Genomic DNA, 26,757 nt, shown 5'->3' with positions numbered 1-26,757 from the left:
AATATCTGTGGATGAATTCCAGGTGTGTGCTTGCCCCTCATGGAGTGAATTTCATGTCTGACTTATTTTTACTTAACTCTGGGAACAGAAATACCCTAGAGCAGGTTTCCAAGCTGCAGCACAACCTGGACATTGGGACTTCAGGCAGCTCTGCCCCAACCCCACCCCATCCCCAGCTTCCAGCACTTGGCATTTTAACAGCATCCTCCTGCTTCTTTTATCTTATATTTCATCACCCACCTTTTAATCCTTTCCCCTCAAACTATTTTCTTCTTCTTTATTCACTGGCTAGTGCAGCCTTTATCCCTCACCTCTGCAGAGTGCTGATCTGGTGTTTGATGGACAATTTCTGTTTGCATCTCTGGCATGTACTTGTTTTTTTTTTGAGGCATGTAAATAGAAAAAGGCAGGTGATTCCTGCCAATGTCAAGGAGAGGTTCTCAAGGCAGCCTCTTGACAAGTTACTTGGGTGCTACTCAAATAATCCAGTGAGAAAAGGTCATATTGAATTCAACTTTTATACATAAGCAATCACATTACCATATGTCAAAGGCACCAACCTGCTCTAAAAAGCGTCAATGCAGATGAGTGCAAATATTTCAATGTCCAAACAAATCTCCCAAGCTTTTCCCCTAAACTATTTTGGGACGATACCAGATGGCAATGCTAAACATCCCAAGTATTTAAAATTAATTTGGATTTGTTTGCTTTCCTTTTCACAGCTTTTGACCGGTTTAGAACCCAATGAGCAACAACAAATACATTCAGGAGTCTACGATTTCTTCAAATATGTAAAAGCATGAAGAAGTTCACAAAAGTAAATCAAAAACTTGTCTACCATCTCTAGTTTTTAGGTTACTATCAAAGAATATTCTAGAGCCTAGGTAGGAAACGTGCTGTTAATTACACCCTGCATTAAACAAGACATTAATGAGCCCTGGCATTCCTAGTAGAGTGGTCACTGAGCAGGAATGTCTTGGGGCATGTGAGTCTGCAGCAAACTCCAGTGCTGGCTCCAGCAAGCACAAAAGCAATTCTTGGAGCCTTGAGAGGGGCTTAGCATGTCAGGAAAAGGCTGCACATATTCCCACTGGGATTCTCTCCTAAACCACTGCAAAGGTGTTTTAAAAGGACACTGAGCCAAGAGGATCCCCAGGATGATGAGCACCTGAAAGAGCAGCTGATTTACCAGTACAGCTGAATTATGAAAACCATTCATCAGCCAAATGGATAGAAAGCCTGGTGAGAACAAGTCCTGTCACTGTGTGACACACAGGTGTGACTGCAGGCATGCCCTGTCCGTCCTACCAGGGAATCAGTCTGTCTGTCCTGCCAGGCCATCAGTCTCTCTGTCCAGGAGAGGAGGAAGGCAAGGAGGACATCCAGGTATCCTCACTCCCAGGTGTGACAGGAGCAGCTGGTCTCCTCTCTTTGTGACAGCTGCCACCTCATTTTGGGATCTTAACAGAAGAAGAGGAGTGGGCACTGACACGAGCAAAGGGAGAAATCCCCGAAGGATCATAATCCTTGCTTTAGGATAGAGATGGAGGCTGGTGCTGCCTGGGGGCACCTGCAGCAGCTGAATGTGCACTTTCCACCCGAGAAGTTCAGCCTAAGCAGGAAAGAAAGCAGTTTGTTGCAGAAAAAGGTCTTTTAGAGGCAAGCCAGCTACTGAGGGTGTGATTTCACTGCTGCTTTCCCAGCAATGTGTGACAGCTCAGGGCCCATCTCATCCAGTCCCATTTCACTGCAGCATCTTTGTAAATAGGCAAGAAGGACACCTTATGCACACACTCTCCTATCAAAATAGGAAGGAACCAAAATATCTCCCCTCAGAGTAAGATTATTTTCACTGTTAACTCTGTACTGCCCCCAAAAGGCACCGTTTTACCTAAGAAGCAGCCACTGATGCAAGATGTAGAGAGAGATGGATGGATCTTGGTCTGGGGAGCAGTAGAGCATTTGTTCTTGGAAAATCTTGCTTTCCCTACACACTGCCACCACTGGCTCTTTTCTCCTCAGGATGCTGTAAAAACATTTCTTTTTGCCAAGATAAACTTGTCAGAAGCACACAAAGTATTTTAGGACCTTGTGGGATTTTTTTTCCTCCAGGTAAATTCTATTCAATAATTTTCCTCAAAAAAAGTACAAAAACCACATGAGATTTGGTAAGTTCTATTAAATAATTTTCCTTTAAAAAGTATAAAAACCACAACAGATTTTAAAGGATTTTTTTTCACCCAGTCCACTAATTCGAAAGGAAATCAGTTACCTAACAGCTTTCCACATAAAACAAGTGAAATAACAACATGAATTTAAAGCAGATCAAATATACTGAATCAATCCCTTCCATGGATACTGCCATTAATTCATTTCAGTTTCATTTAGTTCAATTTGCGTTGGAACAGAAGCATAGTCAATCAGGTTAAGGCTCTTTCAATTCACATTTTCCCCCTCCAATATGACATCCTACATTTATTTGGATTTTCCCCCCCCCTTCCCATTTTAGAAAAGTCTTAAATCATCACAAACTTGGACCTAAATCTTGCTCTTTCTTTGCACTACTCAAGACCTGCTTTTGTAAATTTTGGTTATGGTAAATTTTGGAGATGCTACTGGGTATTTTAACCATGATCTTGCAGGTTTTTGGGTTTTTTTTTTAAATGAAAATGTCAGTAAACACAGGCTGTGCCAGAAAGCCTTTGTCACCTGGAGGTCACCTAAAAATCCATTTGCAGGAGCCTTAGCTTGGCTTTTCCAGGGAAATGGAGAGCCTTGCCCCACCACTCCCTGCCCTCACATCTCCTTTTCCCCACAACAGCCCCTGCCCTGCCAGCTGCATGTCACAGTGAGTAAAGACCACATTTCCTCTTTTTTTTAAAGGAAGCAGACCCAAACTGGGAAAACCACGAGGCAGGGTAAAGTCACAGCCTGGAGGAAGAGAACAAACTTTCCTAACAAACCCCATCACGCCTCCACTGCTCCTGCAGTCTGACAGGTGATCCCCAGAGTGGGAAATTGGAACAATTAGAGGGTTTCCTGGGGGAAACTCAGAGGTAGAGACAGACCCAAGGGAAGGCAGATTCTTCCTCTTCCCTGGTGACCTAATTGGGCCCTGGTACCAGAGCAGGGAATCCATGAGAGGGGCTCTCTCTCAGCCCCCTGCACCTGCAGTAAACCAGCAGCACTCGTGCTCAACTTCAGCTGGCTCAGGGTTGCTCCATCCCCAGCATTTTCCAGCGAAGGAGAGCTGGCAACCCAATATTTAAGGACAAAATGTCCTTCTGCTTTTTTTTTTGTGGGGGTTTTTTTGTAAAATATTTCTCTCTCTTTTTATAAGGAGGAATAATTTGAGTATTGAGGCAAACCCCTACAGCACTCTTGGTCAGAAAATATCAGGAGATTCAGTCATTAATTTTTTAGGCCATATGATTAGTATCTTTCCAGAGGCTAGTCATTCAAGTTAACCTGTGGTGCCACACTATTTTTTTTTAAATTATTAAAAAAACAAGAAGAAGTAAATATAACACCCAGCCTTAGATTGAGGATTAACAACCAGAATGCTGAAAAAAAAAAAAAAAAAAAGAAGTAAATATAACACCCAGCCTTAGCTTGAGTGCAGAGCTGGCTCCAGGAGCTGTGCTGTTTATTCCCCCATGGCACAATGCTGTCAGCAAGTGGCATCTCTGCAAGTGTCAGCAGTTACACATGTGCACAGCTGTGCCCTGTGTAGGTCAGGGAGGGTTTGCAATTCTGCAAGTCAGATAATACTGGACAGCATTATCCTTTTGCCTGCTGCTACTCCCTGTGATCCAGCACAGCCTTCAGCACCTCCCTGCACAACCAGGAAAAGATTACTCCATTTTTTTTTTCCAAATGCTGAGCCCAGGGTATGCAGAGCACATTGCAGAGCAGAAATGCTGCTCTCATGACCTGTGATTGCCTTTAGTTTGGTCATATCGCATGTAAATATGGCAGGTCCCTTCCCTTCCATGGCATCCTCTCTTGTAATGCCTTCCAAAGAGAATCCCCAAGCTCTTTTGCAAAAGCAGAAATTATGCCCAGCAGTAAGCACAACTCCAACAAGGCTCCACTGAGTTACCATTAAACCATATTCCAAAATTTACCTTAGTTCCTTGAAGGGGTCTGCCCTGACATTGGGAGTTTCTATAGATTTAGGGAACACTGTGCCTTCTGCTCCTGAAATCACAAAACAAAACAGAAGACAAATTGTAAACATTATAAGCTGTTATCAGGGGAGTGATTGTCAAATCATACCTAGGTGCAATTTAACCCATTGCCTGACCCCATGTCATTCTTGCACATCCCTTCTGTCCCCAGAAAAGCCAGACCTTGTTCATCTGCAATGGGCTGCCTCGATTACATGTGGGGTTTGCCTGTAAACTGCACTTCTGGCTGGAAAAGTAGGTGCTTGCACCCCGACCTGGGAAGAGTCTGCTGACCCAACTGATGCAGGGAGCTTGGAAAAGACACCCTTTGTAAGCAGGCATCTAATCCAGCTGCATCCCTCATGGAAGAACATGGATGCACGTTACAACATCATTTCTTTCACTGGGCTCTCAGAGATACTCAAGGGAGAAAAGCAGATTTTGACTTGATCCCTGCAAACACCTCTCCAGTCAGGCTGTACTCCTGCCTGGGGAAAAGGAGGAGCTGCACCCTCATGCAGGGCAGCACAAGCAGACCCTGGCCTGTCCCAGTCTGGCCACCAGCTCAATATGTGACCCAGAAATTATTTAACTTCTGCTCCTTCCCCCTTCTCTCAGAGACAATGGGGAAGCTGCACTGCCCCATTTGCTGACTGGCTTTGGACCTGTGAACTGCTGGGTACTACAAACTGCTTGTCAAATTCCAGACCACTGCTATCCTCTTCATGGCCACCTGCACAGCCCAGTTGGGTCATTTCACCCAACTATCCCTGAACTGGGCCCATATTTTGTGACCAACCCCTGGTATCTCTTCTCTAGAAAGATGTTCTCTCCTCACACCATTGCTGTAAGCCAAAGCCCTGGCACCCTCTGGCAACCCTTTCCACTGACTGTTCTCATTTAAAATGTGCATCTCATCTGAAATGGTCTCATTTAATCTTTCAGCCATTGAATCTTCTCGAGTCCTCGTGTGCCAACCAGCCTTGCATGAGGAGACTTTAGTCAGACACCGATGGTGACCCAACTCCCCCAACCTGCTCAGATTCTCTCAGAAGTTCTGGGCTTTCTGAATCAATCACTGTGAAGCAAATCCTCTGGACTTCTCACTGGTTTGTTTTTTTTTTTTTTTCCTGAACCTGTTCTACTTTTAAAATACCCTGTTGGAGCACAGGAGTCCCCAGGTGCTGTCACTGACACTCTGCTGCAGAATATCACGTTCCTGCTCCCACTGAAACTTCCAATTAAAACACAGCCGAGAGTGGCACTAACTGCCTCACACACAGAGTGTGTGCACTAGAAATTAATGTGCCTGTTCTCCAATATATAGCTGCCAAGCCAATGAGCAAGTATGACCTATATTCTTAAATACAAACCTGTGGTCTTGCCTTCAGACCCACTGTGAACAATTAGTCACTCTTTACTTGCAGTCATCACAGCAATTTCAGTGTCAGCATGCAGACAGCACTGGTGGCACTTTTTTATTTCTTTAGATTTTAGTTTGATAAAGTTATTGGTGCAAACTACAGATCCTGATGAAAACTTTTACATGTACAGTTTGAGAGCACTCCTAACACATGCTGTTGTAGCTGTTCCCTGTGTGCAGTTTGAAAGTCATCATTACAGAATAACAGATGTTCTGAGATGGTCCAAAGCGTGTCAAGACAACATCCTGCTGTAACTGCTGCCATAAGTGAGAAACACCTATGACTGCAGTATGACTCCACTTTCTTTACACTGAAATAAATTAACTAAGCTGTCCCAGAGTGTTAAAGAAAAAAAAAATCAGAATGAAAACAAGCACTCTAACATTTATAAAAAAAACCTACCCAACTCTTTTTAACCCCGAAAAAAACATAGTAAACTCAAAGATTATAAAAGCAGTCTAAAGTTTGAAGGTTTATACTTGGGGATTGAAGCTGATCCTATGGCACAATACAGATATTGAGCTTTTAACTTTACCATAAGCTTTCATTGTTACAAGTTGTCATAAGCAGCTGTAACTTGCCAACCATGAAGGTTGTTACTATCAGATCTGTCCTCTCTCAACAGTTTCCAAATGATTTAAATCTCTGCTTTATCCAACACAATTGCCTTGGCTCTTGGCTTTGCAACGAAATGTAGCAAAACATCCAGCCTGCACTTATCTGCATAATGGAACAGTGATTTTTGAGGGAAGGAGGATGAGGAGGTGCAGCTGGAGAGATGCACTCAGATATTCTTGTACCCCTTCCACCCACATGGCTTAAATGGTGACTTTATGCTGGGTATTTTAGTTAATTTTTAGACACCTTAAGTCAGATACTCAAGTCATGCAAACTCAAAAGAACTACTTGCCTTAAACCAGAAGTACTTGCAGAATAAGGAGAAACTTTAACTTATTTCTAAACTTGGGGTTTTCCAGGCTTTTATTTTTTAGATTAAATGCAGGAAGCAACTTTGGAATCAAGGTCAATGAAAACCCCAATGCAGTCATTTCAAGAAGGCTGAAAATGAAAGAGCTGGGTATTCATTTCCTCCATTTTCTTGTTTTCCCTTCCTTACACAGTTCTCAAACCCTCTTTTCCTGTCTCCCTTCTTGCCAGATCCATTAAAAAGTCCCTCATGCACTGGGAACAGGAATGAGATTTCCAAACCTTTCTGTTTCTCTCCTTTGATCCGAATTTGAAGTGAATGCTACCTGCCTTGATAGGGCTTTCTGCCTTGACTGTATAATTCATATTCTTCTTTAATAACACAGAATCTCTCAAAGGGCCACCTGTCTCTGTCACTGAGCAGGACACCAGCCACGAGGGGATGCTGAAGGACCAGGAGTGAGACATCCCTCCCTTGGCTCTGGCTGTCAGTAGCTGAGGGCCCCCTGAGTAGGCAGAGTAAGTTTGTCAAAAACACTGATAAACTTCCCTCACCTAATCCTCATCCTAAGTGTCCCCTTTCTGTAGCAGGGGGCTGATGGATGAATTAAACACTCTGGGGAAGTTCTCCCTTTGGTTTCACCCTGCTGCCTGAGGATTTCACTAAAGAACCATCGTCTTTTTTCTGTGCTTCCAGAAAAATTTCTGTGCTTCCAGAAAAATTTCCAGAAAATTTTTGGGAATTTTCTGGACCTCAAACATGCCCACTCCCTCCAGCCCCCCCTGTTCTACACTGGAGAGTCTCAATCTCTGCCTGGGGGGGAAAAGCTGCCTTGGACTAATTCAGCTCCACTGGACATTTGTGTCAAAGTCTGGCTTTTGGCCACTGTGGAAGTCCCCAGCCAGCTCTGACAGCACCAGTGTTGGATGGTGTTGAAAGTGAAGGCTGGAGGAAGTGACCTCATTTAGTAGTTTTAGAATCACACAATCACTGATGTTGGAAAAGACTCCGCAGATCATGGAATCCAACTGTGACTCAAGGCTTTGGCAAAAAAAGGAAGGAAAGTTTGAGGGAAATGTGCTGCTGTCACTGAATTGGGCTATTCCACCTCTGCTGAAGGAAACTGGGATGTTATGGAGTAACAAATGACTGAAAATATGAAGTCCAAGTTCATGTGCTTAGAAAGTAGTAAAAATTTCTTTTACATGTTGGAGGCTTCCAAGATATAATATCCCTGGATAAATACTGAATGCTGCTCATGATTCATGGCAGTGTGACAAAGGGAAGGCAAACACAACATTGAACTGAAAGGCAAGAAGAAAGTCTAACAGGAACACCAAAAGAGAAAGGAAACCACATCATTTTAAGAATCATCAGTGAATCCTCAAACTATTGTGTGCCCCCACTGCTCACCCCCAGAGAGGACAAACTGTCCTGACTGCAAAACCAGAAATCTATCTGTCCTGTTAAAGAAGTCTGGAAGGAGTTGGCTGTGTGGCTGAGCAGCATGATGTGCTCAGGAAGGGTACTCATGCTGTGCACAAATACATCAGGAGGGTAAATAACACCAAAGGAAAAGAACCACTTTTTTTTATATGTTTGTGTGAGAGCCAGTGCTTATATGAGTGGCAGTAAACTGGTCCTGAGTCTATTTGGGAAGGAAAGTGAGGGTTTTCTGGCCAAAAGAGCAATGGGAGCAGCTTTTCACTTAGATGGGACAGACAATATGACAGATCTGAGAAATGCTTGATTGGAAGATCTGCTGTCCCAAAACCAAGGGGCAGTACTTTCAGGACCAGCAATTTCCTTCTAGTCTTGCATTACTCTAGTCTTATTTTCACTGTCCTCTACCTGAGAAACGATGGGTTTTGGCAAATGGTATTAACAAACAGCTCCAACAGTTCAAGAATCAGCTGCTACAATCTCCCTTTTCAATCAAAGCTGCTCTATCCCTCTTTTACTGAGTATAAAGCCAATGTAACCTACATTTATTATTGTACAACACAGCTTCTGCTTCCTGAATTATCAGTTATTAAAACATTTTCTATCTGCCATGAAAAATGCATACAGAAAATTTCTATTTCATTGCAAAGTACTAATTTTTTTTGTTAATCATATGAGACTCTCTGCTGCTGCTAAGGGTAACTTATGTGCAATCAGCCAAAGACAGAAGAAAACAATAATATCATTTGGATTTAAACACACTGTACTGTACATCTCTAGGCAATAAATTATTCTTTCTCACAGTATTATATCAGAGAGGCTTCCATTATACTGATTCCCTCTTCTGACACTGTGTAATTTACCACCGATAAATGTTCATAAACAGTTTGACTGAAAAATCCATAAAGCCATTTCAGCTTTATTTTAAGTCCCATTTAATGTCCCTCAAAAATGATTTCATCAATGTGTTTCCATTAGCTGGTTCTCTGCCCAATAACTTAATTCCATACAATCAGTCGGGAACTTATACAGCATATGACAGGATCAACCTGAAATATTTTGAATCACCATAAAGATTCATTCAGAGAGTATTTTGGGGTTTTGGGCTTTTTTCCCCTGTTGCAGTGCATAAGGTGTGGGGTGTCAAAGACCCCTGTATGTGTTCATTTCATCCAAGAACAAAAATCAGGACTCTCACGGCAAGAGAACATTTCCAGTCCAGTTTTATGGTTTGGAAGTGGAGGAGCACAAATGCCCCAGGAAAGAAGCAAATCTCAGCTGGAAGTGAATCTTAACCAACAGCAGCTCCAACCAGAGGAACACAGGAATCTCTGTTCAGCTCTTCCAGCTGCCTCCTGCTTTCCCTGCGTGCTGCAGGAGTGCCTGAGCTGCATGGCACTGACCTGGCACCTTCCCTGGCATCTTCCCAGGACCCAGCCACTGTGCCAACACTGATCACAGCCCCCTCCCTCTGCACAAAACTGCTGCCTCCTGCTTTCCCTGCATGCTGCAGGAGTGCCTGAGCTGCATGGCACTGACCTGGCACCTTCCCTGGCATCTTCCCAGGACCCAGCCACTGTGCCAAGACACTGATGACAGCCCCCTCCCTCTGCACAAAACCTCCCCTGGGCTTCCCCTGCTCTCTGCTGGAAGAGAGAGGAGAGGAGCTCAAATACAATGCCATGAGAGGATTTTTTAGACTAATAATTTATGCTCCTGCTGTCAGGGGCAGGTGGCAATCAGCTGAGCAGCTCTTGGGGCTGAGCAGAATGCAGGTTTCCACTCAGGTGCAGATACACCTGGTCAGCTATTCCCCACTTTCCTTTTTCTTTCCAGACAACACATTTCTTTCCCACTCTGTATTTTTTTACTGATAATTACAGACCTGCAGCACATCCTTAGTGTTGTATATCACTGCTTCCAAATGAAAGTGGGGTCTCAGAGGCCTGTGATGAACCTGGTGATTAAGTTTGCCTCAGTGCATCTTCTCTTGAGTGCTCTGCAGGACTGTGCAAATGAGGGGGGAAGGAGAAGGATTTGCCGTGATTTTTTTCTAGCTGAAGTCAAGAGGCAATGCACAGCGTGCTGTTGGTCTCCATAAACTACTTTTATTCCCACTATTATTGATCAGGACACATTCAGCAATTTGTTCATGAAAACATCCATCTGAGGAGGTTCTCTCCTCCGCAGGTCTCATCAGGATAATATGTGACAGTCTCAGAAAGTGTGTGCAAACAGATGCCCAGGAAGTAAATCCAATACAATGCAGGTAAAAATTATTTGTGACTGCTTCTTCCAATTCCAAGCTTTAAAAGCCTTATTCATCCTTAATTTATGTTTTTAAATGGGTGAGCATAGTAATTGCTGTTGCTCCCCTTGAATCCCATTAAATCTGAAATCAATAAGAGCTCTATTTCAGGGTCCAATAATAGCCTGGTTAGGTTAAGCCAGTGCATTGAACAAAAGCCATGAAGCTTCATTCACGTTTCTTTCCAGGATCCTATAAAAATAGCTCATTGCAAAGGTCTGTCTGTCTTCCTTTTTTGTGTAAGTGTTGGGCAATTGTTCTATTAAGGGCAATCAAAAATTCCTGAATAATAAGGGCAATAATGAGATCATGTGCAGCATCAACAAAGTGTTTATAATAAAAAATGCAATATAATTTAAAAAAAATTGATTCTATTTCTTATTACAGATTATTTTTAGCCCTTGGTCTTGGCACTGTATGCACAGAGGGAGTGAGCCAAGCCTTAGGCACTGGGCTATGGCTGAGTTAGGCCAGACAGGAGCTCCTTGTGACTCCAGCCCTGCTGGGTGGAGAAGAAAAAATTCTCTGACTCAGAGTCCCAAGGAATCAATGGAGCCTGGATTTTAAGCTGGAAAACTTGCAAACAATGAGATGAGCTGCAAGCCCAGAGATGAGCAAGTGGGTCATTAGTGATGTATGTGCCTGCAGTCACACCATCTCCACAGCCTCCCTGGCACAGCTCATTTATCTGAGGATACAAAGGGAAGAACAGAACAGAGCACCCAAACTGAGAACAGGTACAGGAAGAAAGGTTGCTACAACTTATGCTGACCTCTAGATATTTCTTTCTTGACTAGTTTTGGGGTCCTTGAACACTTTTCCTGCAGCTCAACAATAGCAATGTCATCACTGAATTCCTTTGAAGCTCCTCTCAGCATTCTTGTGCAAAGTTGCAAAGGAACTCAGGGGAGCACCTGAAGTGGGAATACACAGTGGAAATTTATCATGGAGAATATTGTGTGAGCTTCAAACAGATCAGCTGAGGAGGACACTTAGGAAATAAAATATAAATCTGCCACACTTTTAAACTTGATTTCAGTGTTTGGTAAGTGTACAGTATGTTTCTTTCATAATCCTTGTGACATTTAATCAATATTAATCTGATGGTGGATGATTCCTCTCTTTCCTTAAACAGGATTAAGGGAACACAATCTGAACACACATTTCAGCCTGGACTCGAAGCCTATACACTTTACATAAATGCTATCCTTTCAGCCTGGAATGTACTTTAAGTAAAAGCAAACACAAAGAAAACTCCTCAGTATCTCTCTCTCCCAACACAGCTTGTTCTTGCCAATAAAAAGACAAATTTGCAATCTGGGTGAGTGGATTTTGAAAAAGGAGAGAAATCAAAGTTGGATTTGTCATTTAAAAGAATGGAAAACAGCATCACACCTATTGCCCTCAAAGCATGGGAGCTATCAGAAGTATTCACTCAAGAATTGGTAATTTTAATTTCTTCCCTTGCAGAATGGGAGAAATACTTTATTTAAAAGAAAACATCCAACAATTGCATCTCAACCTCTGGGGAAAGAAAGCAGAAAAAAACCTAAACCCACCCAATTCAACTAAATCACGTTTCTTTTCTATACAGCTTTTAAATTCTCTGTCACTGCTGATTACAGGTTAAATCACTTTGTGACCCCTGCTTCTTCATGGATAAGCAACAGCACGATTCCTAGCTGAGAGAAAAAAAAAAAACTCTTGTGGCTTTAACCACTGAGAGTAAACATATGTTTTTGCCCTCCACTACTCCTTAATTTTGCTAAACATAATTTTTTCCCATAATCACAGCTCTGCAACGAGCTCAAGGAAATCTGACAGAACTGCACTGCCACAAATGAGAGCCTAAGACAGTGCAGGCAGCTTCCAGTGCTGGTGCCAGTGCTAAACCCTGCTCTCTTCACTTGCTAGCACGTTTCCCTGCTCCCCTCGTTTCATTCCCCATCCCTTTCCTGCAGGACCAACCACGACACGACAGCTTGGCAATGGCTCCAGGACTGCATTAGTGCTGCTGCCTAATTACCTGTGGGCAGGGAGCTCTGGGGATTGCAGCTCTTCCTAGAGAAGTTCATACATCTCCAGCAAAGGTCAAATGCCTGTCCCAGCAGGCTGGGGCTCATTCCTTTCCCTGGCTGAGAGCACAGAAGGAGCTCAGGAGCAGCCTAAGCAAGCTGGAGCTCATTTGCAACTGGGTGAACTGGGAAAGGGCTGTGGCCCCAGCTGGTGGTGCAGTTTGGTCCAGAGGCACAGCAAGGCATCCCTGTGAGGTAGCCCAGAGAAGCTCCCTGTCCTTTGGGTTAAAGGCACCTTCCCCTCCACTGCCTTTGTAAAGTAAAAGGATTAGAGTGGAAAATGTCTCAGTCTCACAAGACATGAGTACTGCAGCACCTTGGCTCCTCTTAGAAGGCTACTTACAGACCTGTAGCAAGGACTTATTTTTCAGGGCAATGCCCAAAATCCACACTACAAAGATTGAAGCTTGGCATTTACCCTTAGTCATACAGCTGCAGCAGACTCAGTGGTGAGAACAGAAAACTCCATTTCTTCTCTGGGTCAGGCCTGATTTCAACACTTGGCTACCAGAGTTGTTCCCTCTGCCACAAACACATCAGCAAAATGCCATTTGGAAATCATAATGGCTGCTGTAAAGGGCAACCATGCACGTCCTGATCCATAAATAATCACTGCTGAAGAAGGGTACATGCTGTAAAAATGGGTGGTAATTCCTGGAAACTGTTACATTTCTAGCTTACCCCACCCTCTGAAATGACTGATACCAGTCAAATACTGCTGTGGATTATTTAATGAAATGTAACGACTCTTGCAGCCATTAAAGTTATCCTGCTGTAATTAGTGCAGCAAGCAGAAGCTGAAAAGGACATGCCAAGAAGTCCCTAAAAGTTTAATATGGAGGAAATGTGAGCAGAGTTCTCCAACCAGGCTGGCACTGCAGCCACAGCTCTGCAGGGCTCCTCCCAGATCAAGCTAATACATGGAACTCTGAAAATGTTTGTAGATGTGAAGCTTAAGGCAGCTGGGGCAGCTTGCACAGATGTGTTAGCTCAGTAACATCCACATAAAATCCTGTTCTCCTCCTGACCGAAGTAAAGTATATTATTGCAAAGGCTTTTTAAACCCTTCCATGAGTAACACGCCACAGCACCTTGTGTTCTATAAATGCAGGGCAGGTCTCCAACAACAGCCCCAACACTGTCATTTGAAAGAGCTCTCTCCAGTCACAGAATGACAGAATGATTTGCCTTGGAATGGACAGTAAAGGTCATTTTGTTTCAACTCCCTTGCCACAGGCAGGGACATCTCCCACTAGACCAGGTGGCTCTGAGCTCCATCCAACCTGAATGGGGCACCCACACTTCTCAGGGCAACCCATTCCTGTGCCTCACCCTCCTCACAGTATCCCATTTTTTAATGATATCTAATCCAAATCTAACCTCTTTCAGTTTAAAGCCATCCCTCTTCCTCCTGTCACTGCTTACTCTTGTAAATAGCCACACACTCCTGGACCACACTGCTTTTATTGTTGGTGTTCCTCCACTAAATCCTCTAAACTCCTTTATAAACAGCTCATAAATAAAATGCTGGAAATGTGCCTTGGATTTAATTACTCCAAACTTATTAATAAATTTGCAATAACCTTTCAACAGCTGATTCCTCTTTCCAGGTGCATTCCCAGGCAGCTGGAGAGAAACTTGAGCAAAAAAAAAAAATGTTCCCAAACTAACAGTCCCAAAAGTCTAACCTGTGGTCAGCATGGACATGCTCCACATGGTTCACTGCCCAAAGCATGTTTGCTACAGTGGAAAAAAAGCTACAAGGTAGAATGGCTAATTATTTGACAGGAGAGTAGGGAAAGGTTGATGAGATCAAAGGTGATTTTACGTAAGCCATGGTGCTGGGCTCCCTCACACTGCTCCTGCAGTCTTTATTTTGGGAGATGAAAGGCATCCTGCCCCACTCTAAATACAGCTATTTTAGTTAGAGTTTGCCACAGGAGAAGGCTTTAGCCAAATCTTTATCATTAGGCTCCGTTAAGAGAAAAGCTTCTGCCATGCTAATCCAAATGTCTGAGACATTTTCTGGGGAGGGGCAGCAATCCCTGTATTGTTCTGTTACAGAGAAGGGACCCTGTGGGGCTGTGATTAATCCCATCCTTGTTGGAAAGCAAAACAGTAATTTTAACAGTGGTAAAAAGCTTGGTAGGTTTGTAAGGGGACAACATCCAGCCCATGCAATCCCACCTCCCACACAAACCCAGGGACTGCCAGACTCCTGTAAGCTGAAGTGTGGCTTTTGTGGTATTATCTCAGCTCACTGCAATGCATGTGGATTCCCATCAACAGTTAGCTTTCAAAAAAATTGGTTAAATCCATCATAAATATTAAACACCAGAGTATAGAGGCAAGTTTCCCTGAAAACAAACTTCAAAAAATAATCTGAAATAAAAAAGATGTCAAGGCCCTTGGGAGAACTGACACTGGCATGTCATCAGATGTTGTCTTATAAGGCTAAATTAAGCATCTGACCAGAGTTTAATTTCTGTAAAAACTCATGCTAATTTAAATTGCTTTAGATTTAATTAAAAATGCCTTTCTATAGAGATAATAATGTAACTCTGTTAATTAGTATCAAGTGGCATCTAGAGGGCATATTTAAAAACTAATCTGGAGAATAAATAGAGCTAATTAACAGTCAGAATAATGCTTTATGACTGTCTTTTATTTATAAATGCTATAACGTTCAATAAGCTATTAAATGAAATTGTAATTAATATATATCAAAGTTATTTTTAATACTCTTTTAACTAAAGAGCATTTCTTACACCCTGTTTTTCAGATGCTCTGGACACGTTTAATTTCTGGAGAGAGGGAGTAAGGACGAGGCAGCAAATACAAATTCAATTAGGAGCAGCTCATTTATCTCCCCTACAAGGGTCTGTGTTAGGAGCCCTCGGGGGCTCCAGCCAGGCTCTGTGTTGTGGGGTTTGCCCAAAGCTCAGCTGACCAGGGCAAGGGCTGCAGGGCAGGGCTGCACATCACCCCACACCCCCAGGGCCACCTCGGGCACAGAAGGGGCAGATTTTGCCTTCAGAAATCCAAGCCTTGCCAAGGCAGAGCTGAGGTTCTGGGGAAGGAGAGCAGCTGTGAGCTTTGCCATGGGATCCTTCAAAACACCATGGGATGCTCCAGTTCCATTTGGAGAGGAAAGGGATGCTAAGAGTGAGAATGTGCTCTCACCCCATCCCATCCCATCCCATCCCATCCCATCTCTCACCCCATCCCATCCCATCCCATCCCATCCCATCCCATCCCATCCCATCCCATCCATCAGCACACGAGCACTGGCAGAAGAGTTTGGAAGAAGAAGGGCAGAGTGGAGTCGTTGTAGAGCTCAGTTTTTATGGGGTTCCTGCAGGCAAACACAAGCTCCCTCAGGGTTGTCTGGACCCAGGCAGTGCTGAGCACCCAACTTGAGCAAGGCAGAGGGGATTTTCTGTGTCTGCACAAGGTTGTGCCAGTGTTACCAGGGCTCACCATGGCCACAGGGCTCAGATCTGCCCTTCCCCTCAAACAGAAGTTCCTGCCATCCTCCTGCCTCTTCTATGATGACAGGTTTGACTGGGTTCACTATATCAAATAAAATCATTGAAGTACTCTAAATTACGTCATACATGAAAAGCAGAGGTGGCCAGCTCTCTCTTTCTGTGTCCTTTAATGCTCATAAATCAGAAATAACTCCCCAAAATACAAATCAAATAAAAAGCACTTTCATATGGAAATCTGCACTGCCCGTGCTGCGCAGTTTTTTGAAGCACCATCAAATGCATCGTATGTCCTACTTGCATTTGTTTTTAATCTATAATTCTGTGTATTCTTTCCCTTTTTTATCCCTTGCTAATGTTGAAAAATCCTCCAGATACCCAGAGCAAGGTTCATTTCAAAACAGGAGAGCATCTCTTTCCTCAGGACAAGCATCAGTTTGTAGCACAAACTTCCAGAAAAAAACTTTGGAGTCTGTACAAAGAAAAAGAGTTATTGTCTCTGGCAATATTCAAAGCTGGCCACAAGAACTGCTGCTCTGACCTCTGTGGGATGACTTTCATGCCAGGCTGTTGACACACACTTGCCTCTACAAGAAGTATTTGTTCAGCAATAACAAGAGCAAGTTGAAATTATTTACATGGCCTAGATGGGTGTCAGCAGACACATTCCAGCAGCACCTGAGAGCCCAAACACCAGAAGAATGATCAAAGGAATTTGTCTGTGTGCTGCAACTCGGACTGGCCTTCAGAGCAGACAAAAACACTGCAAGAAACACGAACATATGGTGTAACACTTCCCAGCATGGCAAACAGCCACGGCAAACACTTTTGGAGATAAAATTAGATTGGGGAAGCAAAGCTGGAGAAAAACAAAGCCAAGAATGAACTCAGAAAGCATTTCAGCTCAAGGTCATTGGAATATTTGCTATGTAACATCACCAGCAGTATCCTCCCATTTTTTCTTTTCTGATAGATCTGCAAAAGTCAAACCAACCTCGAGAAACACTCAGTTACAGGTAAAAACCAAAGTGCACTACAGTGATCAGCAGATTTTTGATACTGTTTATTCTGGAGAGTAAAATAAGACAGAAACTCAAAATAGCTATCAAAATTAATTCCTGGTTTCTTGAAAGTACAGAGGAACTTAAAAGCAATTTTTTCTAAGTGTGTAATCTGAAAAGGAGTACTTGTAGTTTGTAAGGAGAGGGTTCTGCATTTTTTTTTTAACCAACAATGTAAATCTCTCTTATTTTAAGGCCTCCAAGAAAACACTTAAAAACTGTTGCTTCCTGACTTCATCTACCCTGCATGAACTACCTCTGAAAGGTGCAGTGTGAAGGGAGCTTTGCTGGAGAACATGGACTGCTACAAATGTCCCCAGCTCTGGAGCGCCACGAGAACTTTAAATGGGCCTCTTTGAAGTTCTAAGCTAACAAAGATACTCTTAATTTTGTGAAGTTCAGCATTTATCCTGCGAAGCCCACCTAACTTTTTATAGCTGGTGACTGAATTAGTCCAGGGTGTAACAACAGTGATCTGCAGAGAACTACACCCACCCTATCCCCAAAGAGGAACCATCCAGAACAGCAGGACATCAGGCAGCAAAAAATGTTAAGGTTGGATACCAAGTCCTATTTATATTATACATAATATAATATTAAATAGCTAGAAATTATAGTAACAATAATAATAAAATACTATCTATAGCTACATATAATTCCAAGCTCCTTATTGATCTGTTTTTACATGAGAAGTAAGGAACAGTTTGGAATGTAAAGATGTATCCAAAGTAAGTCACTATAAAACAGATATTGATGCCTCCACAGAGACCAGCAGCACTGTTGTGTGACTGTGAACAGCATTGAGCTGCCCATGGTCCTGTGTGAAAACATTCCTGACCAAATCCCAGACTTGACTTCAAATCCCAGACTAAGCAAAGAGCCTGGATTGAACTAGGGAGCACAAAAATTCAATTTCCAGACAGTTAATTTTATATAACTATCAAATATGCTTTAAAATTTCCAATTGTCACAACTGTTTTGTTTCTTCAATTAATAATAAAAAAAAATAATCCAAGGAAATAAGAAAGAACCCTTACATCCCAAACCCAGAGTGTATCCCCAGTTCTCATTAGGAAATACCATTTATTCCTACTTTATTAGGAATAAGGCCTGGCAGGCAGCTGGGGAGGCAGATCCTCCTGCTGTTTGTTTCAGAGTGAAGGAGGAGCTGGTGACAGCTGGCACCAAACCATGAACCCTGAGGTTTCCCTTTGCACAGTGACTGCAGGCAGGGGCACATCCCTGGGGCAGCCCCTCACTGCCCTCCACCCCAGATCCAAGAAATGAAATTGTTCAGGTTCCAAAACTGGTTTTAAAGCTATTTCACTCAGCCAGACAAACCACTTCCAGGGGAGTTTTTTTCTGGAGGGGAAAGGACAAATTGTGCAGGTTAAGAAAGCCCTCACACAAAAACTCCTGGCCTTTATCTGCTTGAAGAAGATTCAAAGCCATAAAGACAGCAGAAGGTTTTATCTCCAAAAGAAGCTTTCAGCAAGTAGGAAGGAAAGTCAGGCAAAACTATACTCATGAAGAGGTGCATATTAAAACTGTGGTTTAATGAACAATCTCTTACCTAGAACTCTCAATCTCTCTGCTCCAACCACCACTTCGTTGTCATCTGCAGAAAACAGCAATTTTCCAGAGAGGGTTTTCACCTCAAATTTTTGGCTGTGTGCTTCCACTGCTTGGGGACCTAAGGGGAAGAAGCTTTACTTTAGGGAAAAGTGTAAGAAAATCACACAGTAGCTTCATACATTCAATAAATCCGTTTGCTGAATAATAATAGCTCAACAAATTGCATCAGAGACACCAAACGGAGGCTTTTTACGTCTTATTAGGAAAGGGCACTTTTCTACCCAAGTAACACTGCTCAACTATTTCTACTTATGCTTTTGTAATGCTTATATGTGCCATAAAATCACCACTGAACTTGGGATAGCTGGGATATTTTTACAAAAAGACAGACCCATCTGTGAAAGAGCAATGAACATATCCAGCCATGCCTTGAGAGTATTGGTGCAGGTGTAAGAGGCATCAAGAGCTCCTGGGCCCATTTTACTTGGACTGATGCTGCTGTGCAAAAGATTCCTGGTTTTCTAGCTTTTAAACATACCTGGATTAAAATTCTATCAGTGTCATGCACAGCCCAATTAAAAAAAAAAAAAGAAAGAAAAAAGAAAAATACCAGCACAGGAACAAATGTTTTGTTTTAGACTCCTTCAATCATGTGCAGGCCAAGAAGAATGGCATCCTCTCACACTGCAGAAAGCTTTTAGACAAGTAGAACTTTCCTTTGAAGATCTTATTTCAATTCTGCTGCTTTTCCTGCAGGCTGCTGTGCCCTACAGTGCTGGAAAGCCTCTGGCAATGTGATTTCTTGTGGGGGCTGATAAACACCAGCTGCCTGAACAGCCATTCTGTGCAGGTTTGTGGCTCAAAGGCTGCAGAGAGTGACAAAGAGCCTGCCCTGGGTTACTGACCTAGGCCAGACTTTGGACAATTCACCACTCATCAGCCCTCCCAATTCCATCTAAACCACAACCCTCCTGGAATATCATCCTGCACGAGGCAGGTGATTGGACTTTGCATTAATTCTGGCCATCTTCAAGACCAGTCTCATTTCTCAAAAGAGAAATGACACTTGAAAGCCAGTATTTTCTTAAAAACTCCATCCCTAGCCAGCATTTCCCTGCACAGGTCACCTGTGCTGGCACCTGGACACACAGAATCATGCAGGAGGTTTGCACTTCAGACAAGTGAGGCCATGCTGAGATCCCTGGAAATACTTAAAAACTTGTGCAGCCACACTGAGAAAATCCAGTAAAAATCTGATTTGTGTCTTGCTTATTAACCATCTCCCCACTCATCCTTGCAGTAGGCACAACATGGGACCACATCTCTGCTCCACTGTGAGACCAAAGCTGGTGCTGAATGCATAAAAAGCTCAATAACCAGAGCATCACACTGGGAGGGATCACTGAGTCCCAAACTCTCGTGACACAGAGGTGCTTAAGTGAACCAAACACCCTCTTGGAAATACACAGAGAGCCAACAAACTGAAGACCTTCACTCTGAATGTGAGAATCAGGGAGCCTGGGGGTCGAATTTATTTCCTTCCTCCAGGCAAGTTTCACACATGCTGCCTGAATAATTGCTCACTGAAGCTGCATATTTAATTATTTAATACTGTGACTAAAGGCCAAGATGTTATATAAGCAAACCAAGCAACCCAGTCTCAACTTAGAAACATGTTTATGGATTACTGCCCTTGCCACACACCAATACTTCTCACAGTCCATGCACAAATCTCAGTAAGTATATCTCTGTCCCATATCAAATATATATTTTATACCATATATACAATGCCATATTCATTATATAATGCATTAAGCTCTTTCAACCCAAATTACTCATGCATTCATTCATAGCTGCTGTGCACTGGGGATTTACAAAACACTCATTTCCCCACCCAACACACTCTTGTTCGGGTGCAAAGGGAATTCTTCATCAGCAGAAGGACTTTAAATTGCAAACTGTTGCCACAGTTGGGCTCCAGAGTTCCCAAGATTCCAGGCAGTTATAAATGTCTTTGGAAAAACCTGTGCTTGTTACAACAGAAATGTCAGCCTGGCGTATGTTCTTCCCGACCCTGATGTCATACAACAAACATTTCTAACTCTGGACTGGCTTTCAGATGAAAATGATGGTGGCTTCTTTGTCAGACAGCCCCAGCCAGTTGCCTCTCCAGCACAGCTTTCCTGTCTCTGCCTTTGTTTCTACAGAGTAGAGTGAAGTTTTCATTTCTACTCCACAACACACCCAGGCCCCCTCCGCCCCAGCCAGTTGCCTCTCCAGCACAGCTTTCCTGTCTCTGCCTTTGTTTCTACAGAGTGAAGTTTTCATTTCTACTCCACAAGACACCTAGGCCCCCTCTGTGAGCTGTCTGAAGCCAGCACAGCATCCCAAAACACCCACTTTCATCCCTCCTTAATCCCTCCAAGCAGCCTCTCCCCCTCCTTACCTGTTACAAGGCGAGTGAGGACTTTTGTCTTCTCGTTGAGGATGTTCACGGTCACGTTCCTGGCGGACTGGAAGTACAGGGGGTTGCCCTGGAACAAGACCACGAGACCAAGGCTGTGAGATGGGGATGGCAGCCTGGGTGAGACAGATGGAGCTGTGCCCAGCACTGGCCCCGAGGCTGGGGCACGGCTGGGCTGCACCTACCCTGCAGTAACTCCTCCTGTCCAGGACAAGCCCAGGGTGGACACCACAGCTCTGTCTGGCCCAGAGAGTGCCTTGCTTTAGGGATGATTGCCTCTAACAACCAACCTGTAGTTTTAAAAGGTGATATGGGACCTGACCTAAGTTTCCCAAAGGTGTTTCAGGAGGGTGGTTGACTGCAGCAGTGCATTTCAGAGGCAAATCTGCAAAATTACAGCGTCTGATGACTCCAGTGGGTGACAGTGTGTGCCCACCAAGTGAGCAAGCCATGCCCAAGGGTTGGAGAGGAGAAAATGTGATTTACATGTGGAGAGTGCCTTAGATCTCAAAGCGCTTGTGAAGCATCTGGCACATTTCCCCACCACACTGTGGGCTGGGATGCCAGCTTGTGACCAAACCCATCCCACAGGGTCTGCAGAGCACAAGAACAAACTCTTCCCCACTTCCCACCGCACCACAGAGAGCTCTACCAATTTCTCCTTGTAATGCTTTAAGCACACTTCTGAGAGAAGAGCCAGAGCAGCTGGTAGCACACAGGAGCCACGCTGTGACCTGGCAACATCCAGCTCAGGTATTCCTCCTGCAGAGTGAAGCAAAGCAAACCCACAGCTCCAACCATCTGGCTGCTGCTGTGTGCAAACACAGCCGAGGCACCGGGAGCTCGTGTTCTCCAGAGGCAGCCCCAGCCTGCACAGCTGGCTCCTCAGGGGCAATTAGCCACCCACAGCAGCAGCACGGGGTGACCCCAAATCAAATCAGCCAAAAATCCAGTGCGAGAGGTGGAGATTCACCACCAGCATCTCTTCATAATGCTTAAAGCAGGCATTACTATCAAATTCATCAACTGACTGAGAAAATTCATCAATTCATCAATTGACTGAGACACAGGATAGGTAGAGGACATAAAATAGCAAGAAGTTGAAAAATTTTCCATTTAAAATCAGCAAGAAGTTGAAAATTTTTACGTCCAATGTCTTTTCCCAGCATTTCAAAATTTTCCTGTTAGGAATGAATGATCAGGGTGGGGACAGAGAATTGTGTGGGTCAGGCATGTTCTCCTTGCCTCCTGAATTTGTAATGAACACAATATTTTCATAGATGCAAATTTTTCTGGATTGTGGCAGAAGGACTAAGTTGTCTGCATATGAAATATAATAGGAACACAGAAATTATTCCTGGTAGTCCTGTGGTGGATTGGGCCTTCAGGGAACACTCTAGTGATGGACAAACAATTCCCAGCAGTGTTTTCAGAAAATAAACCTCAAAAAACTAAAACAAAACCAGCCTCACATGACCAAATATTCATAGTAATTACATTTGTTGCCTTCACTGTTTTTGCAGCATGTTCCCATGGGCAACACTTCACCAATAAAGAGTAAAATGGGGTTTATTTGATCAATTATAACTAGCAAATTTTGGCTACATCAAGACTATTTACAACTAAATAAAAACAATAATGAAAAAAAAATTCCACTTAATCATCTCCAGATCTTGGGCAAGTTTCAGAAGCTCTTGGTGCCTCTGTCCCCTCCTACACTACACGAGGACAAATCATCCTTCTATACATCTGCAATGTACCTGGCACCTTAAGTATTATTGTATACAAAACTGAATTATGGTTAGTAATTTATAAGTAAGGGTCAGTGGTAATGACTTGTAATGATTCTCCTCTAATTTTTGTTATCTTCTAGAACTTCCAGAAATGAATGCTGATTATTTATTACTCTTTTATGGTTAACAGCTGAGAGAGAAAATATGGCTTCACTTGGATGCCCCCTGCTCAGGGACCTGATTTGAACACACCCAGGAACAGCAGTTTACTGCTGCACATCCATTTCCCACTTACACATAAAGAGTATTTTTAAAAGCAGACAGCTACGATCTGCATAATGCATAGTTATGGGTGAGACTGTAGCTACTGTAAACACACCATAGGAAGCACAGAAATGTCTTTTTTTTTTTTTTTGACTTGTACTGTTTGAATTTTGCTTATGGAGTTTTCAAGCAGCTGGAGTGTTTTGAAAAAGCCAGGAACTCTTGTCCACAGTCAGGCAAGAAAAATAGTTCAATTCCCATGACTTTGAAAACTCTGTTGCTGCTCTTTGTAAAATGAGATTGCATTATAGAGGAACTACAAGACAAGCACATGTAAAAAGTCACAGAAAGTTGCTCTGAAGAAGACCTACAAGACAAGGAAAGAGCTGATATCCATCTAGAAAAGGCTTAAAATACACAATCAGACCTGGAAATGTTTACCCCAGCATAGTAATCTCATTCACTCATTCAGAACTCAAATTCACACAGCCTTCAAAAAACTAAATTTCCCTAATGGAGGAGTTATGTTTTTATTGGTCTGAAGGGAAAGAACATTGGAAGCACTTAATGCAATGCCTGTTCTCATTTCCATAATTCTTTTTCCATTAAGGAATGAAAAAGAACTGAAGAAATTACTCCCTTTGCTGAAAATTCGGCAGATTTTCTATCCATCATCTTCTGTTTACAAAGGAAATAACATTGACATCTTTTAAACACTGAATATTAAAAAAAAAAGTTTCCTCTGTTGCAAGCTTGGTGATGATGCCAGCTTCTTTCAATCACACAGAACAAAATAATGAAAGCTTTAAAAGCCAGTTAGGATTTACAACTGAAAAGACAAAGCCTTCCCCTTCTCTTACACTTTCATGTTACCATGACACAAAATGAAGGATTCTGATGCATATGAGCAAGTGGAAATCTAAATCAGTATAGCATCAGCACCACCATAAAACAGTTATGTAGAGAAGCAATATTTTCATAAACTGTCATAGCCCTTGATGGAGCTGGAGTTGGAATACCAGCATGCAATAAACAAGTACATCTTTTAAACACTCTTTGGGCTGGTCATGTCCTTTCAGCTCACCATGAACCTACTATTCATCTCTGCAGGGAATCCTGGAGAGTAAATACATCAATCTGCCTCTTACTCCAGCTCCTCATTAGCAGAGCCACTGCCTTAAAATAATTCAAATGTTTGCAGACACACAATAGCGTTTCCCACAGCTACTCAATATATAAAAATATTGCACACATGCTGCAGAAGAAAGAGTATGAAAAGTGCAAAAATATGTCAAAACTGCATAGCTTGGTTCCTCACCAAGCAGAGGTATCCAGTAAAATACAGAAAACTTCACAAAAGGTATCAACTTACTGTTTGCTAGGTTAAACACATGGCAAAACAAGCCAGAACAGCTCACTAGCTGTCTTTCTTTGGCTCACTTTGGAAGAGATGCTAAAAACTCCCAGATCAGAGAATGAAACAGAAAAAGCCCTTTGACTGACAACCTTAATTTGCAGCTGAAGCAATCCCAACTACTGCTGTCTTCTGGGAAATTCAGTACTTTAACAGATGTCCTTAGACTGTTTTAGGGAATTATTAAAAATATTTGGAAATCCTTTTAAATTTTTACAGGCAATTTAAAAATAATGCCTCACAGTTGGCATGTTTGTAGTTCAGATGGTCAAAGGGAACAGCTTTGATCTGATCCTATGGATTCACAGACTTCACACAGTAAGTGCCAAGGGAAGCTTGTGGAAATAATGGGAATGGTGAATTTCCTGCAGGCTTGACAAAATAATGGTAAAAATAAAATCTTAAAGCATAATTTCAGTTGGCAAGGAGCAGTCTATGGAGAAGTCATTCAGAGCACCAATTGCCTGCTCAGCCCTACCTCTCACTGACATTGCAGGAAGCAAACACTGCTCTGTGCTCAGCTGAACTGTCAGAGGGCAAAAACTTGTTTTCTGTAAGGCAAGCAGCCAGCAAAAGCTCTCCTGCTTCTGCCTACAGCCACAAGCAGCACTCACCTGCCTGCACCCCTGGGTGCTGTTCCAAGGGGAAGTTTTGTGTGGGTAATAAATATATTCCTTCCTTCAAATCCAACCAGCAGCCAAACGTGATAACAGCAATAACAGCAGTGACACTTTCCTGCACTGCATTTTCCACTGGTAGGGACAGCTCAGAGCAGCACATCAGTTTTTTCCGGTTTGATGCAGCAAGAATTCATCACCTGATAACTGAGAGACAAAGCAGTAATTTCAGGGCACCTGAAAGTTCTTCATTAAAATGGCAAACCTGTAATGGAAAGCCACAAAGGCATCCCACTTGTGCAGTTTCCATTTGTGTGGCCAGCCCAGAGCACTGCTGAGGACACCACACAGTGTGCAGCTCGTTGGTGCAGGTGTCAGGCATGTCCCTGACCTGCCAGGATAGCTGACCTGGTGACCCTTCCTCTGTCCCTTCTGGTCAGTTGACAGGGACATGCTTAAATGAGTCTTCCTGACCCAGCTCTGCACATTCCCACAACACTTGCTCCTCTTTTCAGGAATACCTCACTGAGGTTTGGAGTTTCCAAACCACAAAGATCTCCAGAACACGCTGTGAGCACAGGAAAAAAAAAAACAGGACGTGTCCCCAAGGGGGGAATTTCCTCCCCCCACTCCTGCCTTGGGGACAGAAGCTCCTTTGGAGAGTGTCTGATGGTGAAAAAGTTCAGAGCTGCCCCCTAAAATAGTAGAGTTAGAGGAGATTGAGTAAAACTTCAGAACTGAGAGATGCTGCAAGGATCAGGCAACTGGCACCACCATGAGCCCCAGCAAAGCTCACAGAACATTGTACAGGCATCATGCCCCTCCTGAAGAGCAGCCTGGAAGCACTGGACAGCATCTACCTTTGCCTGTGAAGAAAAAAACCTGGGGAGTATCTAATGAACCCCATCCCTAAGGTTCTGCTTGGAACAGCAGCCTGGTCTCCATCTACACCAGCAGAAAATCTAGACTTCATGCTAAACTTGCAAGCCAACCATTACTGTTTCTATGTCAAAGCTCTGCCTCCTTTTTCGGGTCTAGATCCCCACTGCAACAAGAGGATATCCCCCAGAAGCTTCCTGGCACAAAAAATTTAAGGCATGTAGTTAAATCCTTAGGTGATAGATTGAAAATAGTCCTTAATATGATTTAAACATACTTTTTGTTGTTTAATCACTGAGTCTCTTTTCATCTTGATTTTGTCCTTCAAACAGCTGAACATAATGTTCATGTTACTAAATCCCTTTCTCAGTAAAACTTCTGATTTGACAGTGTAAGCTTTTCACAGCAGAATGAAAGCAAACTGTGAATAGAATTGGTAACAAACAGATTAAAACAAATGCTTTAAAATGCCCCAGTATGTGCTAGATGTGTGTCTGAAATGGTGATTTTTAGAAAGCAGGCAGTAGGTTCAGTGGAGATGTAACAAAACGTAGTTTGCATCTTCTTCCAGGAAACAGAGTTTATTACAAGCAGAATGTGCCCAGGTCATGCAAGCTGACCAGATCTGACTTGCACTGGACACTCAAAAACATAAATGAAGCATCAAATGAAGCATCATAGTGTGCTGTGTTACAACTTCTGACATTTTATCAAATGTTCAAATGCTTAAACAAAAAAAATAAAATTCAAGTTCTGTTTTCTATGCAAACCAAGTTCAGTCACCTTCACAGAATGATATTTTTTTGATACCATGAAGCTCAGAAAACACTGTGGTCCCACCCAGTGTGACACATTTTAATGGCACAGATAGTGCAGGTCTGAGCTTTATGTCCAATGCCACAAACCCCTCTCTTT

The 26,757-nt window shown here is 43.0% G+C and overlaps 1 protein-coding gene across 16 annotated transcripts in view; it reads right to left on the bottom strand.

Moving 5' to 3' along the window:
• SGCD (sarcoglycan delta) overlaps positions 1-26,757 on the bottom strand; it is a 307,378-nt gene that overhangs the window by 25,266 nt on the left and 255,355 nt on the right. For all 16 annotated transcript variants that reach the window (XM_039701182.1, XM_039701183.1, XM_039701186.1 and 13 more), the window contains 3 exons: positions 20,918-21,005; positions 18,470-18,589; positions 4,128-4,200 (listed from right to left, as the gene is read on the bottom strand). In XM_039701182.1, coding sequence (XP_039557116.1) covers positions 4,128-4,200; positions 18,470-18,589; positions 20,918-21,005 — 281 coding nt within the window. The remainder of the gene's footprint in view (positions 1-4,127; positions 4,201-18,469; positions 18,590-20,917; positions 21,006-26,757) is intronic.

This window comes from Passer montanus, unplaced genomic scaffold, assembly GCF_014805655.1.
Source record: "Passer montanus isolate IOZ18808 unplaced genomic scaffold, ASM1480565v1 scaffold15, whole genome shotgun sequence".
NCBI classification, from domain to species: domain Eukaryota; kingdom Metazoa; phylum Chordata; class Aves; order Passeriformes; family Passeridae; genus Passer; species Passer montanus.
The sequence above is the reverse complement of the archived record's forward strand: the minus strand, read 5'-3'. Positions and strand labels throughout refer to the sequence as shown.